Source organism: Pipistrellus kuhlii, unplaced genomic scaffold, assembly GCF_014108245.1.
Source record: "Pipistrellus kuhlii isolate mPipKuh1 unplaced genomic scaffold, mPipKuh1.p scaffold_m20_p_19, whole genome shotgun sequence".
In the NCBI taxonomy this organism is placed as follows: Eukaryota; Metazoa; Chordata; class Mammalia; order Chiroptera; family Vespertilionidae; genus Pipistrellus; species Pipistrellus kuhlii.
In genome coordinates, this window is record NW_023425504.1 from 13,199,919 (window position 1) to 13,226,365 (window position 26,447).

The window sequence follows — 26,447 nt, forward strand, 5'->3', positions numbered from 1 at the left end:
AAACAGCCAGTGACCATAATGGCCATAACAACCTTAACTACTGGTCGCTATAATGCCCACTGTGGCCAGCAAACCAGCTGACCAGGGAGTGGGGTTGGCCGACCAACCTTGCAGCTCCTCCCCACTGCCAGCCTGCCCCTGATTGGACTCGCCCATCCCCATAAAGAGCAGAGTTGGCTGGCCAAATGCTCCCCCTCCTCCTCCCCAATCAGCCGGCTCCACCACAAAGGCCTGCAGCCCCTCTTCTTGACCAGCCCAATAGGGGTGGGGCTGGCCAGCCAACCTCCCATAGCATCTCTCCCAGGCTGGCCCCACCCACCATGGGTCCCCACCACCCTGATCAGCCAGCAGCCCTTCCTCCTGGCCAGCCCTGCCCCTGACGGCTCCACCCCCACCCCAATAGGGATCGTGGCAGGCCAACCAATCTCCTGCAGCCCCTCCCCAACCCAGCTCCACCCCAGATTGGTCCCCCCACCCAGATCAGGGGCAAGACCAGCTGGCCAACCACTCAAGGCCCCTCTCCCAGGCCTCTGGCCCCCAACTGGCACCCCCCACTCCATTGGGGCAGGCCCATGGCCCACAGCCCCGCCCCATGGCTGGCCCCACCCCCAATCGGGGCAGGGCCCTCCAGCCAATCACCTGCTGCCCCTTCCCCTAGCAGGCTCAGCCCAGATCTTCTGGGCAGGCTGTCCAACCTCCTGCCATCTCCTCCTCCCAACAGGCACAGCCCCGATCCTCCCGATTGGGGCTGGGCCGGCTGGACCCCGCCCATGCACTGGGCCTCTAGTTTCATAAAATCCAAATCTCTGCCTATCATTCCAGGCCAGTTTGAAGTATGTAAGACAGGCAATCCCAGTCTGATATCATCACCTGGTGGGAAAAGGTGGGTTAGCATTAAAGAGCTCCTACTTTGTGCCAGACACTTAAGTCAACAATTTATTTATAGTATCTCATTTGATACCTGTAGCAATTCTGTGAGGTGAGTATTATTGTTTACTTTCTACAGAGGAGGAAACTGAGGCCCAGATCGTTTTAGTAACTTGACCAAGTTTTGCCACAGTAAGTCAGTGGTAGGTCAGTGGTTTGAAACTGGGCCATCGGAGTACAAAAATCCAACCATGGAAGGATAGTGCCTCAGAAAGGACAGAGTGCATGGAGAGACTTAGTTTCCAACTTGGGCTGGGCCCCAAATTTGGTGTGATCCAAGTAGGATTGCCAAGTATTCAGAGTGAACATTTCCTAAGTTCCTACTGTATGTCGGGGGCTGGGTTAAATCCTACAGGCTCTGGCCTTAAAAGTCCAGTGGTCTCTGATAGTCTGTCCCTCTAGCACCCCACCTTTAAAAATATTTTCATTGATTTCAGAGAGATAGGGAGAGGGAGAGAGAGATAGAAACACCAATGATGAGAATCACTGATTGGCTGCTTCCTGCATGCCCCTTTCTGGAGATTGAGTCCACAACCTGGCATGTGCCCTGATCGGGAATGGAACCACAACCTTCTAGTTCATAGGTCAACGATCAACCACTGAGCCATATTGGCTGGGATAGCACCCCGCCTTTTGAGAAATAATGGGGACCTGAGTATGGACACTCCCACTGCACTTTTACTGAGTGGGTTGAGCTATAGATAGAAGGAGGGTGACTGGCGTTTAACATCATAAATGCCCTGCCTGGTTGTCTTGGTCTTATAAACTCAAGGGGGAGATTAAATCTTATTGATTTAAAATAATGAATCCTCATTTCTGCAGGAGCAGATCTCTGACAAAATGATGGTGCTAAGATGCCAACATAAAAAGCAAGACTCAGCCAACCTATGTCCTGTTCTCTGAGGCCCAGGCTGTGGCTCCCAAGAGTAGGCTGTGCAGCCAAATCATTTTGTGGTCCCTGACACAGGGCCTGGCACTGGAGAGGTACTCAGGAACTGGGCACTGAATGAATGAGCAAAGTCCTGCTGACAGAGAGCAAAGCGAAGGAAGGCCTCTCTACAGCTTGAAGTGGAGTGGGTATGGAGGATGCTGAGCTGGGCAGTTAATTGTGACCAAAGAGGACAAATGGGGTACCATAAAGGGTGACAAAGACCAAGCTTTATTTATGCTTTTCCAAGCACTTTTCTCAATTAGACCTTGACTTTGGCCTGCCATGCCCATCCTATCCTTGATGGTCCCGAATCTACCAGTCTTAGAAAGAATATTCCTAAGTTAGTTTAGAGAGACTCCCCAACCCTTAATATCTGATTCCTCTTGATATCTGATCAAACTCCTCACTCCTACCCTTGGTATTTGATTACCATGGCCTGCCTTCCACAAGTATCCTATTAAGTCGATTTAGCAAGAATCTCCCTACCCTTGCCTAGCCAGCATGGCTCAGTGGTTGAGTGCCTATGAACCAGGAGGTCACAGTACAATTCCTAATCAGGGCACATGTCTGTGTTGCAGGCTCAATCCCCAGTGTGAAGCATGCAGAAGGCAGCCAATCAATGATTTTTGCTTATCATGGGTGTTTCTATCTCTCTCTTTCTCCCTTCCTCTTTGAAATAAATTAAAATATTTTAAAAAAAGAATCTCCTTACCCTTGATGTCTCCTCTTAGGAATTTCCCATTCATTGACTTCCTTTCCTTCCAAAGATGATCATTGGCCATCTTTGTTGTATTCAGAGTTAAGCCTGGTCTTCCTCCCCTATTGCAATGTCACTATTGCAATAGTCTTGAATAACATCTTCCTTACTTTTGTTTTTAATTGAGAGAGGATGGGAGATTAGATAGATAGATAGATAGATAGGTAGATAGAAGAGAGAGAGAGAGAAACAGAGAGAGAGAGAGAGAGAGAGAGAGAGAGAGAGAGAGAGAGAGAGGAGACATTGATTGGTTGCCTCCCACATGTGCCCCTACCAAGGAACGAACCCACAATCTGGGCATATACCTTGACTGGGAATCAAACCCACAACCTTCTGGTATACAGGATGACACTCCACAACCAACTGAGCAACACAGGCCAGGGCTCTTCCTTACTTTAAAGGAAGTGCCAGAATCATTTTTCCCCTTTAACAGGTGGGAATGAAAAGGTGTTAAACAGACTAGACCTGAGTCTTGAGGGTCTCAAGGACTGGCCCTGGTGTTCTTCCTCAAGACAGAGGGAGGCCAAGAGAAAAGAGGCAGCTGGGTCCAGCCCTCACTCCAACCATTTCTGGACCTACCCTCCCGGCGTCAGAGGGGATGGAGAGATCGGGATGCACATACCAGAGAGGAGGACAAGCCAGGGGCAGCAGCCCCAAGAAGCCCAGGCCATGGAGTCTGCAGATGCTGGTGCTGGGTCAATGGAGGGACAGGGGAGAAGGGCAGGTCTCTTCCTTTCCTGGCCTCTTCCTCCAGGCCTTTCCCCGGCAGGAGCAGCCAGAGGGCAGGGGCTGGTGATGTGGAGATGTCCAGCTGGTTGATGAAGAATCCCCTTCTGCTTTGTTGTTTATGAAGGATCCAGGACCCAGAGTGGGCAGAGAAGCCTCTGCTTGCTACCAATCTCCAGGAATAAGGTGTGATCCTGCCCCTGGGGCAGAGTCCAAAGATCTGTTTCTCTCAGTCCCCTTTATCTACAGCAGCCAGCCTCTGGCCATTCCTGAATTCTGTTCCCCTCCCTCCGGTAAGCTGTTTCCCATTAGCTCCCCACCCCAGGCTCTGGCTACAATCCCACTTTGGCTGGAAGTTTATCCTTCCTCCTCCTTTAAGGTGGTATGTGTCAGAAAAAGCCAGTGACCTCTCTCCCTAGAACCTGGGAAGCCCCACTGCACTCCTCAGGGAAGTTGTTTATAGCTAGACAGTTACTTTCTTGAGCTGCAGTGAGTCCCCTCAGGAAAGCCCACTTTGAAAAAGTGCTGCTGGCAGAGGGTAAGACTGCCTTTCTCTTGGGACTGTTAATACCATTCACACCTGAGAGGGGGAAAGGCCCAAAGGCCCATTTGGAAGGATTAGGACAGTGGTTCCCAATGTGGAGCACACACTCCACAGGGGGGCAATTTGGTTTTTAAGGGGAGCTATTTGAGAATGAGTTATTGACAGTGAATTTTTTTGCATTTCTTATGGTTCTTGGGGCCTCATAGACAGCATATAAATATATATTGTGACACATTTATGCATTTCAGTTCTCTATTTGTAGAGGGCCAAATGGGAAGACACCTGGACATTCTTTAGATTGTTGTTGACTGGGCCCGAAATATTGGCGGAGTCCTGTCAGTTGCACTCCCGCCCTGGGAGTGCAGACATGTTCTTAGTTCCTGGCTTGTGTTTGTCCGGGCGGAAGGAGTGGGTGGGCCCTGGGCCCTCCCAGGTCCTTGTTTTCCTGTGAAACCCCCTTGTGGATTGGAGAATAAATAGATGTGCTGCGTGGCTCAGGAGGTCGTCAACTGTCTCTTCAGCAGAGGAGGTCGGCGCCCTCCCAGCTCCCAGCTTAAAATCTATCTCTGTGTCTTCTCTCTTTATTTCTTTTATTTCTCAATCCCTGGCCATCTCCACTTAGAACCGGTTCGTTCATCTCTTTCCATGCGGGACACAGAAAAGGGAGATCCCCGCCGCATCAGGCCCCCGCATCTATTATATGTTTTGAAACTTTATTTTTTACTAGTGGCCCAATGCACAAAATCTGTGCACATTAAAAGAGGATTAATTAGAGGAAATATTTTAATATTACTATTTGCCCTTTCTCTGTAATAAAAGTGTCAGAGATGAAAGAAAAATTAGTAAAAGGTATACGAAAATCTCCCTCCTGTCAGAGTCTGGGATGCACCGTGGGACCCAGAGTCAAGTCCTTGCCCACCCATGTGTGCCTCAAAATTGTGCAAAACCCATACCCAGCTGGCCCGCCACATTGGGTTAGATCCAGACCTAGCAGATCATATCCTTGTCAAGCTTTGCTGGGTGGGGGGCATTGCCTGAGGTTGCCTGGCCTGGTGTCAAGGCAGGGGGAGCAGCCCAAGGTCCACTGGCTCAGTACCAGGGAGGGGGGTGCACCTTGAGGTCCCTCGTCAAGTCCTGCTGGGTGGGGGGTGTGGCCTGAGGTCTCTTGTCAAGCCCCACTGGGTGGGGTACATGGCCTGAGGTACCCTGTCAAGTCCTGCCATGTGGGGGGCACAGCCCGAGGTGCCCCAGCCCAGCACTGGGGCTGGGGGGGGAGGATGCACCTTGAGGTCTCCTGTCAAGCCCCGCCAAGCTAGGGGCATGGCCTGAGTTTCCCGGCCTGGTGCCAGGGTTGGGGGAGCAGCCTGAGGTCCCCAGTCAAACCCCATGGGATTGGCGGAGGGGTGAGCACAGCTTCAGGTCCCTGCTGATTGCTCCCTTAAGTCTCCTTATGGGAACTTGACCTCTGCTGTGGGCATAGCCATCTTGTGTTATAGAAACCCCGCCTCCACTGTGGGCACCATCAGTTTTGTAGTGGAGTGATGGTCAATTTGCATATTCCCTCTTTATTATATAGGATTTCTTCATATCATTTCATATTATTTTTTTTTTAAATTTTCTAGTGATTTCTTCTTCAGTCCTTCAATTGTCCTCTTGTTCTTTTATTTTTCTCTTTCATGGATGCCATATTCTTTGGAAGCTTATTTAGACAAAGCTAATGGCCTTTTATGCTCCCTCCACTTGAAAAGGAATACACTTTTTATTTATTTATTTATTTATTTATTTAATTTTTTAATTAAAAATTTTTTATGTAACACTTTATTTCCCCCCCATTTTTATTAAGATATTATATGTGTACATATCTTACCATTGCCCCCCCCCCCACTCCCATACATGCCCTCCCTCCCCAGAGTTTTTTGTCCATTGGTTTTGCTTATATGCATGCATACAAGTCCTTCGGTTGATCTCTTATCTCCCTCATATTTCCCTACCCTCCCCCCTGTAATTTGACAGTCTGTTTGTTGCTTTACTGTCTCTGTATCTATCTTTTTGTTCATCAGTTTATAATGTTCTTTATTATCCATAAATGAGTGAGATCATGTTGTGTTTTTATTTTATTGACTGGCTTATTTCACTCAGCATAATGTTTACCAATTCCACCCAGGTTGCTGCAAATGATAAGAAGGAATTCACTTTTTTTTTTTTAAATAAATCTTTATTGTTCAGATTATTACAAATGTGATCCTCTTCCCCCCCTCAATTGCTCCCCTTCACCAGGTTCCCACCCCACCCTCTGTCCTTTCCCCATCCCCCATTGTCCTCATCCATAGGTGCACAGTTTTTGTTCAGTCTCTTCCGCACTCCCACTCCCCTTTTCCCTGAGAATCGTCATTCCATTCCCCTTCCATACCTCTGATTCTATTATATTCACCAGTTAATATTGTTCATCAGATTTTTTAATTCCCTTGGTTTTTAGATTCACTTGTTGATAGCTATGTATTTGTTGATCATAATTTTTATCTTTATCTTCTTCCTCTTCCGAAAGAACCCCCTTCAGCAATTCATATAATTCTGTTTTGGTGGTGATGAACTCTTTTAGCTTTTTTTTATTTATTTGTGAAGCTCTTTATCTGTCCTTTGATTCTGAGTGATAGCTTTGCTGGGTAGATTATTTTTGGCTGTAGGTTCTTGCTATTCATCACCCTGAATATTTCTTGCCATTCCTGTCTGGCCTGCATGGTTTTTGTTGAGAAATCAGCTGACAATCTTATGGGTGCTCCTTTATAGGTCACTACCTGCTTTTCTCTTGCTGCTTTTAATATTCTCTCTTTGTCTTTTGCTCTTGGCATTTTAATTAGGATGTGTCTTGGTGTGGTCCTCCTTGGATTCCTTTTGTTTGGGGTTCTGCGGGCTTCCTGGACTTGTGAGTCTATTTCTTTCCCCAGGTGGGGGAAGTTTTCTGTCACTATTTCTTCTAGTATTCTTTCGGTATCTTGCTCTCTCTCTTCTTCTGGAACCCCCATAATTCTGATGTTGGTTAGCTTGAAATTGTCCCAGAGGTTTCTTACACTATCTTCAACTTTCTGGATTCTCTTATCTTCTCCCTTCTGCAGAGGAGTGTCCTCTGGCTCTTTGTGTTCTAAATCTTTGTTTTGATTCTTGCGATCTTCCAGTCTGTTTTTAGGACTTTGTATAATATTTTTTTATTTCAGACAATGTTTTCTACATTTCTAGTTGATCCCTTATTATTTCTAGTTGCTTCCTTTTTATATCCTCATAGGTCTCATTTATTTTATCGACCTTTTTTAGGATATTGTTGAATAACCTTATAACTGTAGTTTTGAACTCAATGTCCAATCTTTTCTTTTCCTCCATCTCCTTCCTTTGTATCCTTCTTCTTGTCTGCATTTTAGTTGTTTCCCTGATTTGATGGAATAGCTTTGTGTGCTAGGTGTTATGGTAGAGCCCAGTAGCACAGCCTTCCCAGTTACCTGCAGTGGACAGTCTTGGTGTAGCCCTTTGTGGGCAGTGTGTGCAGTCTTGTTGTTAAGCCTTGCTTATTGTTGGTATCACTGGGAAGCGTTGATCTCCAAGCCAATTGGCTGTGAGGATCAGCAGTGTCTCAGCTAGGAGGGCTTCTGTACTCTGCTTGGATAGGGCAGGGTCTCAGGGTGGTGCAGACAATCTTTGGTTCCCTGTCAGTCTCGCCTTAGAAAAGTTCTGCTCCTGGAGAGTTTCGGAAGATTGGTTGCAGGCGCGCGTGCACCTCTTTGGTAAAGGCGCAGACAAACTTTGGATTCCGGCCAGTCCCTCCTTAGAGAAAGCCAGCCTCTGGGAGAGCTTCTGTGCTCAGCCACTGATGGGGCGGAGTCTCGGGTTGGTACAGACAAACTTTGTTTTCCCTTCGGCTCCTTCCCAAGACCCACAGTAATGGCCTCTGGCTTCACACACCTCCAAGAGATCTCTGCCTGCTGCCTGACAGTCTGGCCTCTCCCTGTCTGTGGCCGTCTATCAGAGCAATAGGGTGATTCTGTTTTCCTCTCGAACAAGAAAGCCAGCCGCCTGTTAGCTGTTCACCCTCTCCGTGCTCCAGGAGTAAGCCAGTAGCGAACTCAGCCCGGCCTGCCCTCTCTGCACACCGGGAGTAAGCCAGCAGCAATCTCGGTCCAGCCCCTCCTCTCTGCGCCGGGAGTAAGCCAGTGCTTTTTCCGCGCACACAGTTCTCCATACCTTCACAGTTCCTGAGGTTCAGTGTACCTTCTCTCTCTTTCCCAGATGGCAGAGCCTCCTCTCAGCTAGCTGTCCTGCGCTTCAGGGCAATGCCTCCCCTGTTTTTCAGTTCTAAATTCAAATTTGTTGTGGTAGGCTGCATTTGGGTGTCTACCCTATGCCGCCATCTTGGTTTCTCCCAGGAATTCACTTTTTAAATAATAATTAATTGCCGAAATCGGTTTGGCTCAGTGGTAGGTCCCAGGTTCGATTCCTGTCAAGGGCATGTACATTGGTTGCAGGCACATCCCCGGTAGGGGGTGTGCAAGAGGCAGCTGGTCGATGTTTCTCTCTCATTGACATTTCTAGCTCTCTATCTCTCTCCCTTCCTCTCTGTAAAAAATCAATAAAAAATATTTTAAATAATAATTAATTTTATGTCATGGGGTGGGGAACATCAGAATTTTAGAGATGCTTAGGTGGGGCATGACCAAATACTAGAAAAGATTGGGAACCACTGGATTAGGGGATGCCACTGAAGGAGAAAGAAGACCTAGAGAAGGGAGTTTGGGGGTTCCCAGAAGACAAATTTGGTTAACTGGACTGGACATTTCTGTTATAGCTTTTGGAACATGACTTTGGTTCTCCTAACCAGCATGGCTCCCTATGATGGAAGTGGTGAAACTGGGCCCAGCTTTGTCTCCACAGCTATTGAATTAGTTGACAGCTTGCTGTACCAGTGCCAAAGCAGCTCCCAGTAATTGTCCTCTAGAACCCTCAGCCTGGAAGGAACACTTCTTAAAAAAACAAAAAACAAAAAAAAACACACAAAAAAACACACAAAAAAACATATATTTTTATTGATTTCAAAGAGGAATGGAGAGGAAGAGAGATAGAAACATTAATTATGAGAATAATTGATCAACTGCCTCCTGCAGGTCCCCTACTGAGGATAGATACTACAACCTGGGAGTTGACCTATGACCTGACCTTCTGGTTCATGTTCAACCACTGAACCACACCAGCCAGGCATGGAAAGGAATACTTCTGAGAAAAAAACAGACCCAATGAACAAATGTTCACCTAGCCTGGAGGTCCCATTTTTATTTTTTAAATTTCTTTATTGATTAAGGTAATACATATGTGTCCTCATCCCTCCATTATTTTTAATGTAGTTATACTCTGCTTACAAGCACAAGTTTAAGGCAGCTTTGAGAATCCATACAAATACAATAGAATGGACCATCTTGAAGAGGGAAAGGGGGCCTTCCTAGGACTCTCTGAAGGAGGGAAGTCTAAATAAGTGAGAAGGCCCTAGCCAGTTTGGCTCAGTGGATAGAGCGTTGGCCTGTGGACTGAAAGGTCCCAGGTTCGATTCTGGTCAAAGACATGTGCCTGGGTTGTGGGCTCGATCCCCACCTAGTAGGGAGTGTGCAGGAGGCAGATGATCAATGATTCTATCTCTCCCTCTCCCTTCACCTATGAAAAAAAGAGTGAGAAGATTCAGTGAATTCTACCTCGAGGAACAAAAGCCGAGGCAGAGCCCTCAACCTCAAAGGAGTGACTGGAGACAAGAACTTTGAGAACCCTGTGTGGTCTGGGCCTGCAGACACGCTTACTATCTTTTCTCTACCCCTTTGCCCCTTCCAGTCCAGGACTGAGAATAAAGTTATTCCCAGAGCCAGAGGTTTGGGGAATGCCCCCTCAAAGGCCCTTCCCTCCCATCTGCACCATAATAGTTATCCAGAAGGGCAAGCAGGTCAATTTGATGGGATCATGCAGGAGGGAAGGGAGTGCTGTGGCAAAGGGCAGTGTTAGATGACCCTGAAGACAGCTGTCTAAGACAAACGGCCCTGCCTTCATCAGCTTAGGAGCCAGATACCAGAGTTTCAATACTAACTCCCACTCACTAGCTGCATGGTACTGTGCCAGTCACTTCACTTCTGTGAGCCCACAGTTTCCCTGTGAAATGGGGTAATAATAGCACTAACTTCCTTAGGGGTGTGATGAGGGTTAAGTGGATTAATGTCTGTGAAGCTCTCAGAATGTATTTGCTATAGTCAATACATAAGTGTCTGTTGAGCTAAATACATAACTAGAAGTCATACCTGTCTCATCTATACCTTGTTATTTCTGCCCCTGGCATCCAACACTGCTGAAATGGCAGTTAATATTATACCAAAGATCAGCTGGGCTGAAGTGCTAACTCTGAAAGCAAATAAAACTATGAGTGACCATCCCCATCTTCTGGACTCTGCCCGGGGATGATCTCAAAGGCTACCAAGACTACACATAGTACTCAGCCCTCTGCTTCTATCATCAGAGTCCCTGTCTTTACCCTGGTGGCAAGGATGACCTTACCTGCTACATCTAGTTCCTCCCTTATCTCCTTATCTCAAAACTAATGTCTTTAGTCACCAGTTTGTGGACTTGAACTCAAGTTGGCAGCAGAAGTGGAAAGCTATGATTCAGGGTGAGGAGGGTGAATGACCAAGAGTCCTTGTATCACAGATGTTTGGAAGGTTCTTGAAGTCTTGCTTGGCCTCCACAGGCAGCCCATCTCTGCTTGTCTCACTTTTTGGTCCAAGTCTCACCTCAAAGCCAAATTCTGAAATTGGAGAAGTTCTTCAGGGTTTTTCCCATTCATGCCTCTTTTTTTTGCACCCTGCTCTCTCCCCAGGCCTGTCATCCTGCCTTCTGATTTAAGTATGCCATCTCTGGGCACCAATGCCTGCCTAACCTCCATCAGAATTTGCCCATCCAATTTGCATTTTTCTCCCACTCAGTGACAGTAGGTGTCCCAAGTCATAGTTCAGATCATGATAACAGAAAATTTCATCTGTTTGATAGAAAATGCATGTAAAGCAACCAGCTTTCAAGCAGCTGTGCTGTGGGACCCTCTGGAAGAGTGGAACCCAAGGGAGGCCTGAGAAGTAAAGTGAGAGCCAGCAGGCCAGAGTGGTAGAGGACATCTTGGCAACCTTGGGGAGCAGCAAGTGAACAAGCATTGCCAGGAGAGGCACAGAAATGGCACCTCAGGCATGGTCATGGGGAAGGTCAGATTGAAGGCAACAATGCAAACAACAGCCTGAGAGGGCACAGGCATCAGTGCCATGAACTATTTGGTCTGACATAAATATTGCTACCCTAGCTTTTTGGTTTTGTTTCCATTTGCATGTAACATGTTTTTCTATCCCTTTACTTTCAATCTGAGTGTGTCTTTCTTTCTTTTTTTTTAAAGTATGTTTTTATTGATTTCAGAGAAGGGAGAGGAAGAGAGAGATAAAAACATTAATGAGATAGAACATTGATCAGCTCCTCCTACATGCCCCCTACTACTGGACATTGATCCTACAACCTGGGCATGTGCCCTGACCGGGAATTGAACTGTGACCTCCTGGTTCATAGGTAGATGCTCAACCACTGAGCAACACCAGCCCAGCTGCTTGTGTCTTTCAATCTGAAGTGAATGTCTTATAGGTAGCACATGTATGAGTTTTGTTTTTCTTATCTATTATTTTTCTTATTATTCTGAATGCAACATTTTCCCCATTTCTGGTTCTATCACATGTGTCAAACACAAGGCCCGCGGGCCAAATCTGTCCCGCCAGGCCTTGCAATGTGGCCCGCACCGCGCTGTCATCACTGCACTCCGCTGCGTTTCCATCACAATGACAGTTTATGACTGTTCAGTAAACCATTCGGCCTGCGATTTAGGCTGGATTTTAGATTTTGGCCCCTTCTCTGATTGAGTTCGACACCCCTATTCTAGATGGTTATTGCTAGCATAGACCAAAAACATGTCATTTTGTTTATTTATTCCAGAATTATTTTATTATAATTTATTGATCTTTTTTAGATGTGCCATTATATCAAACAAAAGAGATGGTGTATACTTTATCAATATTTACATTTTTTAAAATAAATCTTTATTGTTCAGATTATTACAATTGTTTCTCCTTCCCCCTCCTATAGCTCTCCTCCACCTGGTTCCCACTCCACCCTCTGCCCTTACCTCCCCCACCACCGTCCTCATCCATAGGTGTATGATTTTTGTCCAGTCTCTTCCCATAACCCCCACACAGACACCCCTTTCCCCCTGAGAATTATCAATCCCCTCCCATTCTATGCCCCTGATTCTATTAGATTCACCAGTTTATTCTATTCCTCAGATTTTTAATTCACTTGACTTTTAGATTCACTTGTTGATAGATATGTATTTGTTGTTCATAATTTTTATCTTTACTTTTTTCTTTTCCTTCTTTTTAAAGAACACCTTTTAGCATTTCATATAACACTAGTTTGGTAGTGATGTACTCCTTTAGCTTTTTCTGATCTGTGAAGCTTTTTATCTGCCCTTCAATTCTGAATGATAACTTTGCTGGGTAGAGTAATCTTGGCTGTAGGTTCTTGCTATTCATCACTTTGAATATTTCTTGCCACTCCCATCTGGCCTTCATAGTTTCTAATGAGAGATCAGCTGATAATAGTATGGGTGCTTCCTTATAGGTAACTAACTGTTTTCTCTTGCTGCTTATAAGATTCTCTCTTTGTCTTTTGCTCTTGGCATTTTAATTATGATGTGTCTTGGTGTGCTCCTCTTTGGATTCCTCTTGTTTGGGATTCTGTGCACTTCCTGGACTTGTAAGTCTATTTCTTTCACCAGGTGGGGGAAGTTTTCGGTCATTATTTCTTCAAATAGGTTTTCAGTGTTTTGCTCTCTCTCTTCTTCTGGCACCCCCATGATTCTGATGTTGGTATGCTTGAAGTTGTCCCAGAGGCTTCTTACACTATCTTCAACTTTCTGGATTCTATTCTCTTCTTGCTTCTCTGGAAGAGTGTCCTTTGCCTCTTTGTATTCTAAATCTTTGACTTGATTCTTGTGTTCTTTTGGTCTGTTGTTGGGTCTCTGTATAATATTTTTTATTTCAGTTAGTGTATGTTTAATTTCTAGTTGGTTTAATTTCTTTTTTATATCCTCGAGGGTCTCATGAAATTTATCAGCCTTTTCTAGGAAATTCTTGAAAAACCTTATAACTGTGGTTTTGAACTCTATATCCAATCTTTTGTTCTCCTCCATTTCTTTTGTTTGAGATCTCCTTCCTTTTCTCAACATTTTTGCTGTTTACCTGAGTTGCTAGGGTAGCTTTGTGGGCCTGGGTGTCCTATATGTTTCAATGGATCAGCCTCCCAGTTGCCTGATGTGGACACTCTTGGTGCACCCCTTTGTGAACTGTGTGTACACCCTTGTTTTTGTGTCACTGGGAGGAATTGACTTCCAGGCCAATTGTCTGTGAGGACTCGCTGTGTCTATAATGGAAGAATTGCTGTGCTGGAGACACATTTATGGGGGAGGACTTGTTCCTGTAGGGCTTTGGTGCTCACTGAGTCTGTCTCTTGAATGTGTCCCTTATGAGAGTAGTTAAAATCTGGTGTCATCTCACACTGACCACTAAATACACTGGCTTCTGGATCTCCAATGGGGTGCAGTTCAGCTACTGTCTGAGGCCACCCAGCAGGAGCTACAGCGAGAACCACAGTCCTCTCTTCCCTGCCTGGAGCTTGGAAGCTTTGGAGCTGTCTGCACCAGGTTACAAGTTTGCTAGGTTAAACTGCAATAGAAAAGGTCATTCATATGCAAAAGCCATTGCTTGGAGCTTGGGTGTGTTTGTAGATTGTGCAGGGCAGAGTCTCAGGATGTCATTAGGCTGGGGTGTGGCAAACAGCGATGGCTGCCAGTCAGCCTTCTCTGCCTCTCTGACCGTGTTCCTGCATCTCACGTCCCAGCCCAGCAAACAATTATTTTTGCACTCAGCTCTGCAAGCAAGCCACCCTCACTTTCTGACCCAATGGCAGACAGTCTAGCTTCTCCCCAGAAATTGAATTTTAGAGAGATTGGGAGCTTGTCTCACTAAGGGTTGAAGAAAGCAATGCCTGCTACCAGCTGGGATCCACCGCCTGCCCATATCGTGCTCATGCCTGTACCTCAGTTTTTCAGCTCTTGTGCCCTGAATGCTACTTTCTCTTTCAATCTAGTTGTAGAGCTTTCTTTCAGCCAGTTTTCCTGTGGTTCTGGGTGATAGACATTTTGTTTTTAGTTGTAGTTTTGAAATTGTTGTGCACAACAGCAGTTTAGGTGTGTTTACCTAAGCCACCACCTTGGATCTCTGCCCCTAACCACTTCTGCCTGCCAGCCTAATTACCCCCTAACCACTCCCCTGCCAGCCTGATCGACACCTAACTGCTCCTCTGCCATCCTGATTGCCCCCAAATGCCTTCCCCTGCAGGCCTGGTTCCCCCGAAATGCCTTCCCCTGCCTGCCTGGTCGCCCACAACTGCCCTCCCCTGCTGGCCATCTTGTGGTAGCCATCTTGTACAATGGTGTGATGGTCAATTTGCATATTACCTCTTTAATATATAGGATTCTATGCTCTACTTTACATCACAGTGACTATTTTGTAACTACCAATTGTACTTCTTAATCTCTTCACCTTTTTCCTCCTTACCCACTGGCAACCATCAATTTGTTTTCTATATCTACGAGTCTGTTTCTGTTTTGTTTGTTTGTATATATTGTTTACATTTCAACATGTAAGTGTAATTACATGGTATTTGTCTTTATTTGACTGGCTTATTTAACTCAGCATAATGCCCTCCAGGTCCATCCAAGCTGTCGAGAATGGTAAGACTTCATTCTTTTTTATGGCCAAGTTAGCATCTTTTCATGTCTATTGGCCACCAGTATTTTCTCTTTCAAGAACTTCTATTCAGGTCCTTTGCCCATTTTTTAAATTGGATTGTGTTTTGTTGTGGTTTTTTTTTTTTTTTGGTATTGAGTTGTATGGTTTCTTTATACATTTTGAATATTAACCTCTTATCAGATGAATCATTGGTAAATATGTTCTCCCATTCAGCTAATTGCCTTTTTGTTTTGTTAATGGCTTTCTTCACTGTACAAAAGCTTTTTAGTTTTATGCAGTCTCATTTATTTATATTTTTCTTTTATATTCCTTGCCTGAGGAGATATATCAGAAAAAATATTGCTAAAAGAAATGTCAGAATTTATTATCTATGTTTCCTTCTAAGAGTTTTATATTTAACTCTTTAATCCATTTTGAGTTTATTCTCCTATATTCTTGGTGTATGGAAGGTGGTCTGGTCTCTTTCTTTCTTTCTTTCTTTCTTTCTTTCTTTCTTTCTTTCTCTCTCTCTTTCCTTTCTCTCTCCCCCTCTCTCTCTCTCTCTCTCTCTCTCCCTCCCTCTCTCCCTCCCTCCCTCCTTCCCTCCCTCCCTCCCTCCCTCCCTCCCTTCCTTCCTTCCTTCCTTCCTTCCTTCCTTCCTTCCTTCCTTCCTTCCTCCTTCCTTTCTTTTTCTTTCTCTTTCTTTCTTTCTTTTTTTGCATGCATCTGTCCAGTTTCCCCAACACCATTTACTGACTGAACTGCCTTTACCCCATTGTATGTTTTTGCCTCTTTTGGTATGTATTAATTTACCATATAGGCATGGTTTATTTCTAGGCTCTCTATTCTGTTCCAGTGATCTGTGTCTGTTTTTATGCTACTAACATGCTATTTTGATTACTATAACCTTATAGTGTAGCCTTCCTTCCTCCTTTTCAAATACTTCTTTGTCATAATTACATATTTTCTTCTCTATATCTCAAGATCAGCTCTTCAAGTCTTATAAAAATAAATGTTACGATTCAAGTTGAGATTGCTTAAATGTATAATATGTATTCATCTGGTGAGAATATCTATCTTTATAAAACTGAGCCTTTTTGTCCTGGAACATACCATGTCTTTTCATTGATTCAGGTATTTTGTGCTCTGGTCAATTTTTCCATCCTCACAATCACCCATTGTGGGTGGCCTGCTTTTAGCCCCTACTACTCCATTACAGGTGCTCTTGTTAGAGTCACCAATGACCTCTGGGGTGTTCTCCCATTAAGAGTAGGGGCTATATTTACTCCCTTTGAAGTCGGGAGGGTTTTGTGACCATTTTGACCAATAGCATATGCTGATTATGATATGACCCGGTTTCTGAAGCTAGATCAGAAGAGGTGATACTGCTTTATTTGATGCAACATTCCTTTTTTAAAAATTGAGGTGAAATTAACATAACAAAAGTAATCATTTTACAGAGAACAATAGAATTAGGTACATTCACAACATTGTGAAACCACCATTCCTAGTAGTTTCAAAACATTTCCACCACTCCAAAATCAAACTCCATACCTATTGAGCAGTTACACCCTATTCTTTCTTCTTGTCTTTCTGCCTCTGGCAACCACTAATCTGATTTCTGTCCCTGTAGATTTGCCTACTCTTGACATTTCATATAAATAGAATTGTTTATTATGTGACCTTTTGTGTGTATGGATGCTTTCACTTCATGTAATGTCTTCAAGGTTCATCTAAGTTGTAACACGCATCAGCACTTCATTTTTCTTATGGCTGAATAATCCATCGTACGGCTGTATTACAATTTGTTCATCCATCCATCTGTTGACAGAAATTTGGGTTGTTTTAACTTTTTGGCCATTGCAAAGACTGTACCTATCAACATTCACGTACAAGTTTTTGTTTCAACACCTGTTTTCAATTCTTTTGGGTATATACCTAAGAGTGAAATTGCTGGGTCATGTGGTAATTTTGTTTGACTTTTTGAGGAATCAGTTTTCACATAATTTTACATTACTACTAGCAATGTATTAGTGTTTAAATTTCTACAAAGCCTCACCAACATGTTATTTTCTATTTATTAAAAATTGTAGCCAATCTAATGATTGTGAAATGGTATCTCATGGTTTTGTTTTGTGTTTCCCTAATGACTAATAATGCTAATCATCTTTTCATGTGCTTGTTGGACACTTGTATATTTTCTTTGGAGACATGTCCATTTCAACTCCCTTGTCCATTTTAAAATTGGTTTGTTGTTGAGTTGTGAGAGTATATATTCTGGACAGTATGCCCTTAACAGATACAGAGTTTGCAAATATTTTCTCCCATTTTGTAGGTTATCTTTTTTTCTTTTTAAAAAATATTTTTATTGATTTCAAAGAGGAAGGGAGAGGGAGAGGGAGAGATGGGAACATCACTGATGAATGAGAACCATTAATAGGCTGCCTCCTGCATGCTCCCTACTGGATATTGAGCTCACAACTCTTTTTTTTAAATGTTTTTTTTAAAAAAATAAGTTTTTATTGTCCATATTATTACAAATGTTCCTCCCCCCCCCCACCATTGCTCTCCTCCACCAGGTTCCCACCCCACCCTCTGCCCTTTCCCCACTCCCCGTTGTCCTCATCCATAGGTGCACAGTTTATGTTCAGTCTCTTCCCACATCCCCCTCTCCCCTTTTCCCCAAGAATCGTCAGTTCACTCCCCTTCCATACCTCTGATTCTATTAAATATATTCAACAGTTAATATTGTTCATCAGATTTTTTTTAATTTCCTTGGGTTTTAGATTCACTTGTTGATAGTTACGTATTTGTTGTTCATAATTTTTATCTTTATTTACTTTCTCTTCTGAAAGAACCCCCTTCAGCAATTCATATAATTCTGGTTTGGTGTTGATGAACTCCTTTAGCTTTTTTTTTTATTAGTGAAGCTCTTTATCTGACCTTCGATTCTGAGTGATAGCTTTGCTGGATAGATTATCTTTGGCTGTAGGTTCTTACTATTCATCACCTTGAATATTTCTTGCCATTCCCGTCTGGCCTGCATGGTTTCTGTTGAGAAGTCAGCTGACAATCGTATAGGTGCTTCTTTATAGGTAACTACCTTCTTTGCTCTTGCTGCTTTTAATATTCTCTCTTTGTCTTTTGCTCTTGGAATTTTAATTTTGATGTGTCTTGGTGTGGTCCTCTTTGGATTCCTTTTGTTTAGAGTTCTGTGCGCTTCCTGGACTTGTAAGTCTAATTCTTTCCCCAAGTGGGGGAAGTTTTCTGTCACTATTTCTTTCAGTATGTTTTCGATATCTTGCTCTCTCTCATCTTCTGGGACCCCCATAATTCTGATGTTGGTTCGCTTGAAGTTGTCCCAGAGGTTTCTTACATTATCTTCAATTTTCTGGATTCTCTTGCCTTCTAGCTTTTGTGGAGGAGTGTCTTCTGGTTCTTTATGTTTCAAATCTTTGACTTGATTCTTGCGATCTTCCATTCTGTTTTTAGGACTCTGTATAATATTTTTTATTTCAGACAATGTATTCTTTATTTCTTGTTGATCCCTTATCATTTCTTGTTGACTCCTTATTAATTCTAGTTGATCTCTTTTCATATCCTCATAGGTCTTATCCATCTTTTCTAGGAAATTCTTGAAAAACCTTATAAGCTTAGATTTGAACTCTATATCCAGTCGCTTTTTGTCCTCCATTTCTTTCGTTTGTGATCGATTTCGTTGTCGCATTTCGCAGTTACAAATGGGACGGGATTTCCGGTGGAGCCTACAGCCTTGGCTTCCGTCAGCCCCGCCCTATGCGGCTCCTGCTGCTCCGGGTCCTTCAGTACTATCTGCAAAGCGCCTCTGAGAGATAGGTGTCCTCGATTTTCACCTGCTGCCAAACAGTCTATGCTCTCCCCCAATGTGCCCGGTATTGGGGTTCAGTTCAGTTGGAAGTGGAGTTGGAGGTGGCGTTCAGAGAAGACTGGAGCCCCAGTTTCCTTCCCTCCAGGGCAATCCCGCGGCACAGCGGACCGACCCTTCTTTGCCAGCAAAGTGTGCACCGCCAGGACCTCCTTTTGCCGCTTCCCCAGGGTTCCGCCTTACAGCCGAGCTCCCTATGGATGAGCCTGGGTCCCCGGGGTCTGGCCTAGAACTGGGGTTCAGAGCAGTCAGAACTGGGGCCCAACACAGTCAGAGCATTTATCTCCTTCCCGCTAGGGACTGCCAGCCAGGCACTCGGCCTCCCTCCTCTCTGGCTCCGTCCTCTCCGCGCACTGCGTGTCTCCGTACCTCAGACTTTTACAGCTCCTCCACACTTCCTTCTGGTTTTCTCCTTGCTTCTCATTGTAGAATTTCCAGTCAGTTGACTTTCCTGTAGTTCTGGGTAATGTCCATTTTATATTTTAGTTGTATTTTATTGAAATTGTTGTGTGCAGCTGCGGCTAGGTGTTTACCTGGGCGCAGCCATCTTGGATCCTTGAGCTCACAACTCTTGACTAGAATCAAACCGGGGATCTTTCAGTCTGCAGGCTGATGTTCTAGGGCTCTTTTCATTTTCTTGATAATGCCTTTTGATGAACAAATTTTGATAACGTTAAATTATTTATTTTTTCTTTTTTTGTTTGTGTTTTTGGTGTCATATCTAAGAATTTATTGACAAATCTAAGGTCATAAAGATTTTCCTCTATGTTTTCTTGTAAGGGTTTTATAATTTTTTCTCACATTTAGGCCATTAATTTATTTTTAGTTAATTTTAAAATATATATATATTTTATTGATTCTAGAGAGGAAGGGAGAGGGAGAGAAAGATAGAAACAATGATGAGAGAGAATCATTGATTGGCTGCCTCCTGCATGCCCCCTCCTGGGGATCAAGTCCGCAATCCAGGCATGTGCCCTTGGCTGGATTTGAACCCAGGACCCTTCAGTCTGCAGACTGACGCTCTATCCATTAAGCCAGTGTTTTTAACCTTTTTTGGGCAAAGGCACACTTGTTTCATGAAAAAAATCACGAGGCACACCACCATTAGAAAATGTTAAAAAATTTAACTCTGTGCCTATATTGACTATATATAAAGTAATTCTCTTGAATAGGAATCAAATAAACACAAAGAAAGTATTTTATAATGACTTTATTATGAAATATTAAGTAAACAAAATAGTGAAAAATTATAAAATTCTTGTCTTGTCTGCACCTACGGCACACCAGGCAACATCTCGCGGCACACTAGTGTGCCGCGGAACAGCGGTTGAAAAACGCTGCATTAAGCCAAACCAGCCAGGGCTTGAGTTAATTTTGTATAATGATCTTTGCATCCTGGTCAAGGCCATAGATGTAAGGGTTTCTTTCTAGATTCTCCATGCTATTTAAATGGCATATTGTATATCTGTCTTTATGCTGGTACCACACTATTTTGGTTACTGTAGCTTTGTAGCAAGCTTTGAAACTGGAAGTGTGAGTCTTTCAATTTTATTCTTCTTCAAGATTGTTTTGATTATCGAGGCCCCTTTGTAATTCCATATGAATTTGGTGCTCAGCTTTTCCACTTTTGCAAAAAACACCACTGGAATTTTGATAAGGATTGCATTCAATTTTTAGATTACTTTAGGCAGTACTGCCACTTAATAATATTAAGTCTTCTAATCTATGAACACAGATCTTTCCACTTATTAGGTCTTTAGTTTGTGTAAGCAATGTTTTTCACTTTTTAGTATATAAGTATTTCTCTTCCTTGGCTATATTTATTGATAGATACTTTGTTATTTTGCTTGCTATCATTAATGAAACTGTTTTCTTAAGTTCCTTTTGGATTGTTTGCTGCTGATATATAAAAATATGAGATCCTCACCTGCCATGTAAACAGTTCACCTATCCAGGCTGGTGTTGCTCAGTGGTTGAGCATCAACCTATGAAGTAGAAGGTCACAGATTCAAGTTCATGACTGACTGGGTTGCAGACTCCATCTCTGGTGGGGGGGCATGTAGGAAGCAGCTGATCAATGATCCTTTCTCATTGATGTTTTCATCTCTCTCTCTCTCTCTCTCTCTTTCTCCCTTCCTCTCTGAAATCAATAAAAATATTTTAAAAAATAAAAAATAAACAGATCACCTACCCTGAGACCTCCATGCTGTGAAGAAGATCAAAGTAGCTCATGGAGAGAGGTGGTTTGGCAAGGCCCTGAGACCATATGAAGAGAGAGAGATGCCTGACCAGTCTCAAATGCTCCAGCCACCTCCCTCCCTACAGTGCTCCAACTCTAGCCACTCTTTGACTGAAACTGTATAAGGGACTTTGAGCCAGAGTACTCAGCTCCCCAAATTCCTTACCCACAGAAATCATGAAAGATAATGCAATGATTTACGTTGTTTTAAGCCACTAAGTTTTAGGGTGACTTTTATTTATTTATTTATTATTATTATTATTTTTTTCAAATCGACCTGTTTTATTTTTTATAAAAAAAAAAAAAAAAGAGGAACCAACCAAACAACAAAAAGGCAGCCACCTGGCTCCCACGGGCACTGGGCATGCGTCTCAGCGGGCAGGCCCGTCAACTCGTGATGGGCTGCAGTTTGTTTGAACACATCACTAGGTACGGGAGGTGCTAACATGTAGCAAAGTAAAGAAAAGTCGGTGAGAACCAGTAGTCTAAACGTAAAGTGCACGGCGAGGTCTGTGCAGGGCCTGTGGCCTGGCCTCACCCTCCCCTGGCCAGGAAAGGGGCCTAGCACAGGATTGCAGAGGTAACAGGAGGTTGTATCCACTGCCCACGATGGGAGAGGGGGAACAGACCCAGTCTCTGCTGCCCCCAGCAACAGCCCTCCAGAGCATCCCCTCAGCTTCCCGAGGGATTGTCAGAACGAAGGGTGTGGCGGTGGCCTTCCTGTGTGGTCAGCAGTCGTTGGGAAGATGGAAGAGGACCTGGGTCATGGCACATGGCCAGGGCTCTCTGAGACGGGCTATGGCTGACCGCCCTCACTGCTGCTTGCAGGCTGACAGCCGACGGATCTTGCCACTAGTAGAACAGGCCTTGCGGGCAGGGTTGGAGGCAGCACTGGCCCGGCGCTCTGCCCTCGATCTGGTGCTTAGCTGCACTGAATCGGTGCCATTCATGCACATGCTCTTGGGCAGGCCCCGGCTCTGTCCATTTTGACTGGCCTCTTCTTCCGGGACTTGTCCTAGGAGGAGAGGGCAAGTGTGGGCTGATGGGGACCCAAGCGAACACCCCTCCCACACACAGCCACCCCGTTTCCCACCCCCCTACCCCACTGTCCTACCTGCAGGGGCTCTCACCCTGGTAGAGGGAAAGCTGGCTAGCTGGCCAGGACACTTATTGAAGGACCAAGGTTGTGGGACCAGTACCGGTGCGGGCTTCAGCCCTCTCACCTGTTTGTAGGCTACACCTTGCTGGGCTGTCCTGTGGGACTTGGGAGGAGCAGAGCTCAGGCTGGGTGTGTCTCTCCCAGAATAGCCCACTGGGATGGAGGGATCAGTGCCAGGGACCTACCATGGTATGGCCCCACCCTCACCCTCAATGCATCCTGGCGGCCATTTGCCTAGGACTTCAGGCCCACTTGCACTCCTGTGCTCACTGAGGCAGAGGAGAGTATGCACGGAGGGGCCCACGAAGCTCAGTCAGTGCACACCAAAACCTGGCTTGCTGCCTGAGGCCTGCCCTCCTGTGACATTGGTGGGAAACTAACCTCATCTGCCTGGAGCCCCCATCTCCTCTCCAACACAGAGCCCCCTCTCTGCCCAGGATATCCAGGGCCCGACTCACGGCTTCAGGAACTTGCCACACCGGGCCATGTGCTCTGACTGGGAATCAAACCACGACCTCCTGGTTCATAGGTCAATGCTCAACCACTGAGCTATGCTGGTGGGCTAAAGGAGAATTTTAAAGGGCACTGACCTTTCCATGGTAACTGATCTAGTAGAATTCTTCCTTTTCTTTGATTTCCTTGACAATTTTTTTCCTGGTTTTCTTCCTCTATCCATGTCATCTACCTACACTCCTTTGATTTTACCTTCCCCTTAAATGTTGATGCTCTGGCTTCAGTCCTTGTCTTTTTTCTTGCATCCCACTGTCCTTGAAAAAAATTTCAACCCTAAGCTGATGCCAGTCCAGACCTCTTTCCTGAGCTCTGGACTTAAAAAACCAATTGCTCACTGACCATCTCCCTCTGGCTAACCCATATTCACCATGTCCAAAATGAATCTCTTCATTTCCTTCTCATTCCTTATCCAAGTAATGTTCAATGTTCCTATTTTAATGATTAGCATCCCTTTACACCCAGTTGCCCAAGCCAGAATACTGAGAATCATTTCAGACTCTTCCCTCTTCACTGTCCTTCATAGTCAATAACCATATTTTGTCAAATCATGTTGCACTGCTGAACAAATTGCATACATTACTTCACATCTAATTATCATCATAAATATCTTCTGCAACATTTGTGTTCTTCCTTAACACAATCATACACACAGTCTTCTGTATTCAGACCAGACATACCCAAGCCATAGCTGCTGTTGTCCATGAATTTAGAGCTGTTTTCTTTAGCAAAAAAGGTGAGCTGCTATAGCCATCCAGATATAAAACTGCAAAGTCAACCAGTGACTATGGCATGGAGGCTAGTTTGGAGGAAAGAGAGTGGAGGCAGACAAATCAGTTAGGGTCTATGGCAGTTGCCACATCTCTGCCACTCACTGGTTCTGTGACCATAGGAAAGACTTGCACTTCTTTGAGTCTCAGTTCCTTCATCTGTAAAATAGGGATAATAATTTTACCTACTTGTAAGGTAGTTGTCAGGATATAATAAGATAAGCACATGCAGTATTTGGCATAATGCCTTGTACACAGAGAGTGCTCAATAAATTATCATTGAATTTTCAAGAATGAGACTTAGATGAGAACATGGGTGACTCTAGCAGCTTGTCTTCTTTGCTGAAGACAACAGCTCCAAACTCATGGACTGCACCAGCTATGGCTTGGTATGTTGGGTCTAAATAGGAAAGATTGTCATGCATTTATGTTGACTAAGGTTGAACATGAATATTGAAGGAGATATCCTTATTTTTTTTATAGTTGACACTATTACAGAGGTCTCTCATATCTCCCCCTCCCCGCCATCTTTTGCTCTCCTCTACCCAGCCTCTGTCCCCACCACTGCCCAGTCCTTCACCACATTATTGTCTGTGCCTATGAGCTATGCTTATGGAGATGGTCATAGGCTATGCATATATATGTTCATTGGTTGCTGTCTTCTAGTACTCCCAACCCCCATCCTGTGTTGTGTTCTGAGGTCAGGCTGGCATCTAGGGACTAGAGGAACTGAAAGGTGCTTGGAAGCTGACTTAACCTGCCCAACTGGAGCCATCATGTCTGGAGCCAGACAGCAGAGGGCAGCAGAGGTTGGTGCAATAGCAGCTCCCTAGGTTGGAGTAGGGTGGGGAAAAGAAATCTAAGGGACTTGGGGTTCTAATTCCAAATGCGGGGTGGGCTAGGGATGCTGTCCAAAGGAGAGAAGTGTTCTTGGGATCACTCTCCATTAGGGCCTGGGATGAACATAGTTGAGGAAGTAGGGCAGCTTGTGAGGGGCCAAAGGGCTAGAACTTAAGGGTAGGAGCTGTGTAAGTTTGGATGTTTATGAAGTATGTTAAGGAAAATGCTTTTATCCTAGTCTTGTGTATATTTGGACCTTCTCACATTTCTCAAAGTCCCAATGATCCCTGTCAGGGCAGAGTTATCAACTGGGGACCCTAGAGGGGGAGGATAGAGATACCATTGTGTGTGTTCAATGATGAATTCATACTACAGGAAGAGACTGCATCTCTAAGGTATGGCTAGAAGAAGCCTCAGGTTCATGAGGAAACCAAGGCACAGAGAAGGGAAATGACTTGCTTAAGGTCATATAGTTAAGATTTAAAGTAAAAGTCAACACTGACTGAGACCCTATAATATAACTGCTGAACAAATTGCATACATTACCTCACATAACCACCACAATACTTTATCAGGAAGAATCAGATGTTTTATTATAATAAATTTATAGATGAGGAAACTGCAGCTCAAAAAAGTTAAGCCATTTGCCCAAGGTGCAGCCAGGATGTAAATCCAGGAAGCCTATCCCCCCCTCCAACTCATAGACCAAAGGTTAGGTTTATAGACTCCCATGTCAGGGCTATTATCATTAATTTACAGTGTCTTGGATGGAAAAACCAGTAAATTATATCCTGGTCTTGAATTAAGTTTAATAGTAAGGCAGTTTGCTACTTTATATGGATTCTCAGCTAACTATTTTGTGAAGTAAATACCCCCATTAAAATATCTCCTCTCATCCATTATTTACCTGCTTTGTGATGTTCTATATTGTGTGAACTGTCTGGGAGGTGTGTGGTTGGTGTGCTTCCGACAGAGCACTCATATGTTCTACTTTAGGTGGCTTCTTTATCAGCCTGCTCCAGCTCTCTCCTGGGCTACCATCCTACACAGATTGTCAGAATGGGTCCAGTGTTAGTAAGAATCAGGTAAAATAATGGAACCTTTTGGATGATCCTCTATTTTATTTTCCATTACTATTGCTTATTGTTGACCATTTTTAAAAAATATATATATATTTTATTGATTTTTTACAGAGAGGATGAGAGAGGATAGAGAGCTAGAAACATCAATGAGAGAGAAACATCTACCAGCTGCCTCTTGCACACCCCCTACCAGGAATTGCCTGGAGCCATAAGGAAAAAGTCGGGTCTCACTTCCTGGTCAGTTCCACTTCCTGGTTGAGCAAGAGCACGCGCCGACAAAAAAAGCCCGCCAAAACTGTTATCCCTCCCACATTGGAATAGCCAACCAGCTAAGAACAGGTACCCACCGCCCAGTCAATCACCTTGTGACAACCCCCCCTTTTCCTACCCCTCCCCTCCCAGCCTGAGAGCTTATAAACCGTTGTTCTTGAATAAAATTTTGAGGCTTGATCAGAACCCTGTCTTGCCTCCGTTCTTCGCGTTCCTTGTTTGTTTCATTCTCTTAGGTGGTTCCTGCGTACCCCGTTGTTGCCCTGCCGCGGGTTGGGGCAGGGAATGTGCTCGCAACCAATGTACATGCCCTTGACCGGTATCGAACCTGGGACCCTTCAGTCCACAAACCGGTTTTGGCATTGTTGACCATTCTTACTCTTATTGAGTGTCTGTCTGCATGGAGGCATGCATGAAATTCATTCATTCATTCATTCATTCATTCATTCAACACTTGCTAAGCACCTATTATATGCCAAACATTATGCCAGATCCTGGGGGTACATGATGAATGAGGAATGCACAGTCCCTACCCTCATGGGATTTTGAGTCTAGAAGGGAAGCATGTTGATTGAAAATCATTCCCTTTCAGGTGCCTCTAACTAGAATTGGGAATCTCTCATATCCTCCATTTCCATTTACTTAGCTTGAGCTCTCACCATCTGTTTCTTCCTTGGTTACTGCAGCTGGCTTGCCAGTCTATGCCTTCTCCCAATCCCCCACCTCCATTCCAGCCTGCACATAGCAGAGAGACTCCACCTTTGAAAACATCCCTTTTAACATGTCACATCCTTCCCTTGCTCAACCTGCTCAACTCCTTCAATGACCCCCCCATTTCCTGTCAAATGGAATCCAGATTCCTTCCCAGTCTGACCAGAGTCAAGCAATTCCATGAGTTA

The 26,447-nt window shown here is 44.4% G+C and overlaps 1 protein-coding gene and 1 long non-coding RNA gene across 2 annotated transcripts in view; one reads left to right on the forward strand and one right to left on the reverse strand.

The window, feature by feature from the left end:
• XPNPEP2 (X-prolyl aminopeptidase 2) overlaps positions 1-3,528 on the reverse strand; it is a 31,009-nt gene extending 27,481 nt beyond the window's left edge. The window contains exon 1 of the mRNA XM_036443241.2: positions 3,238-3,528. Within this exon, the coding sequence (XP_036299134.1) occupies positions 3,238-3,286 (49 nt within the window). The 5' untranslated portion in view covers positions 3,287-3,528. The remainder of the gene's footprint in view (positions 1-3,237) is intronic.
• On the forward strand, positions 3,455-24,163 carry LOC118721986. Its single transcript, XR_004988866.1, has 3 exons — positions 3,455-3,563; positions 23,402-23,404; positions 24,151-24,163. It is a non-coding gene; the product is annotated as an uncharacterized LOC118721986 (long non-coding RNA).
• Positions 24,164-26,447: the final 2,284 nt, after the last annotated feature.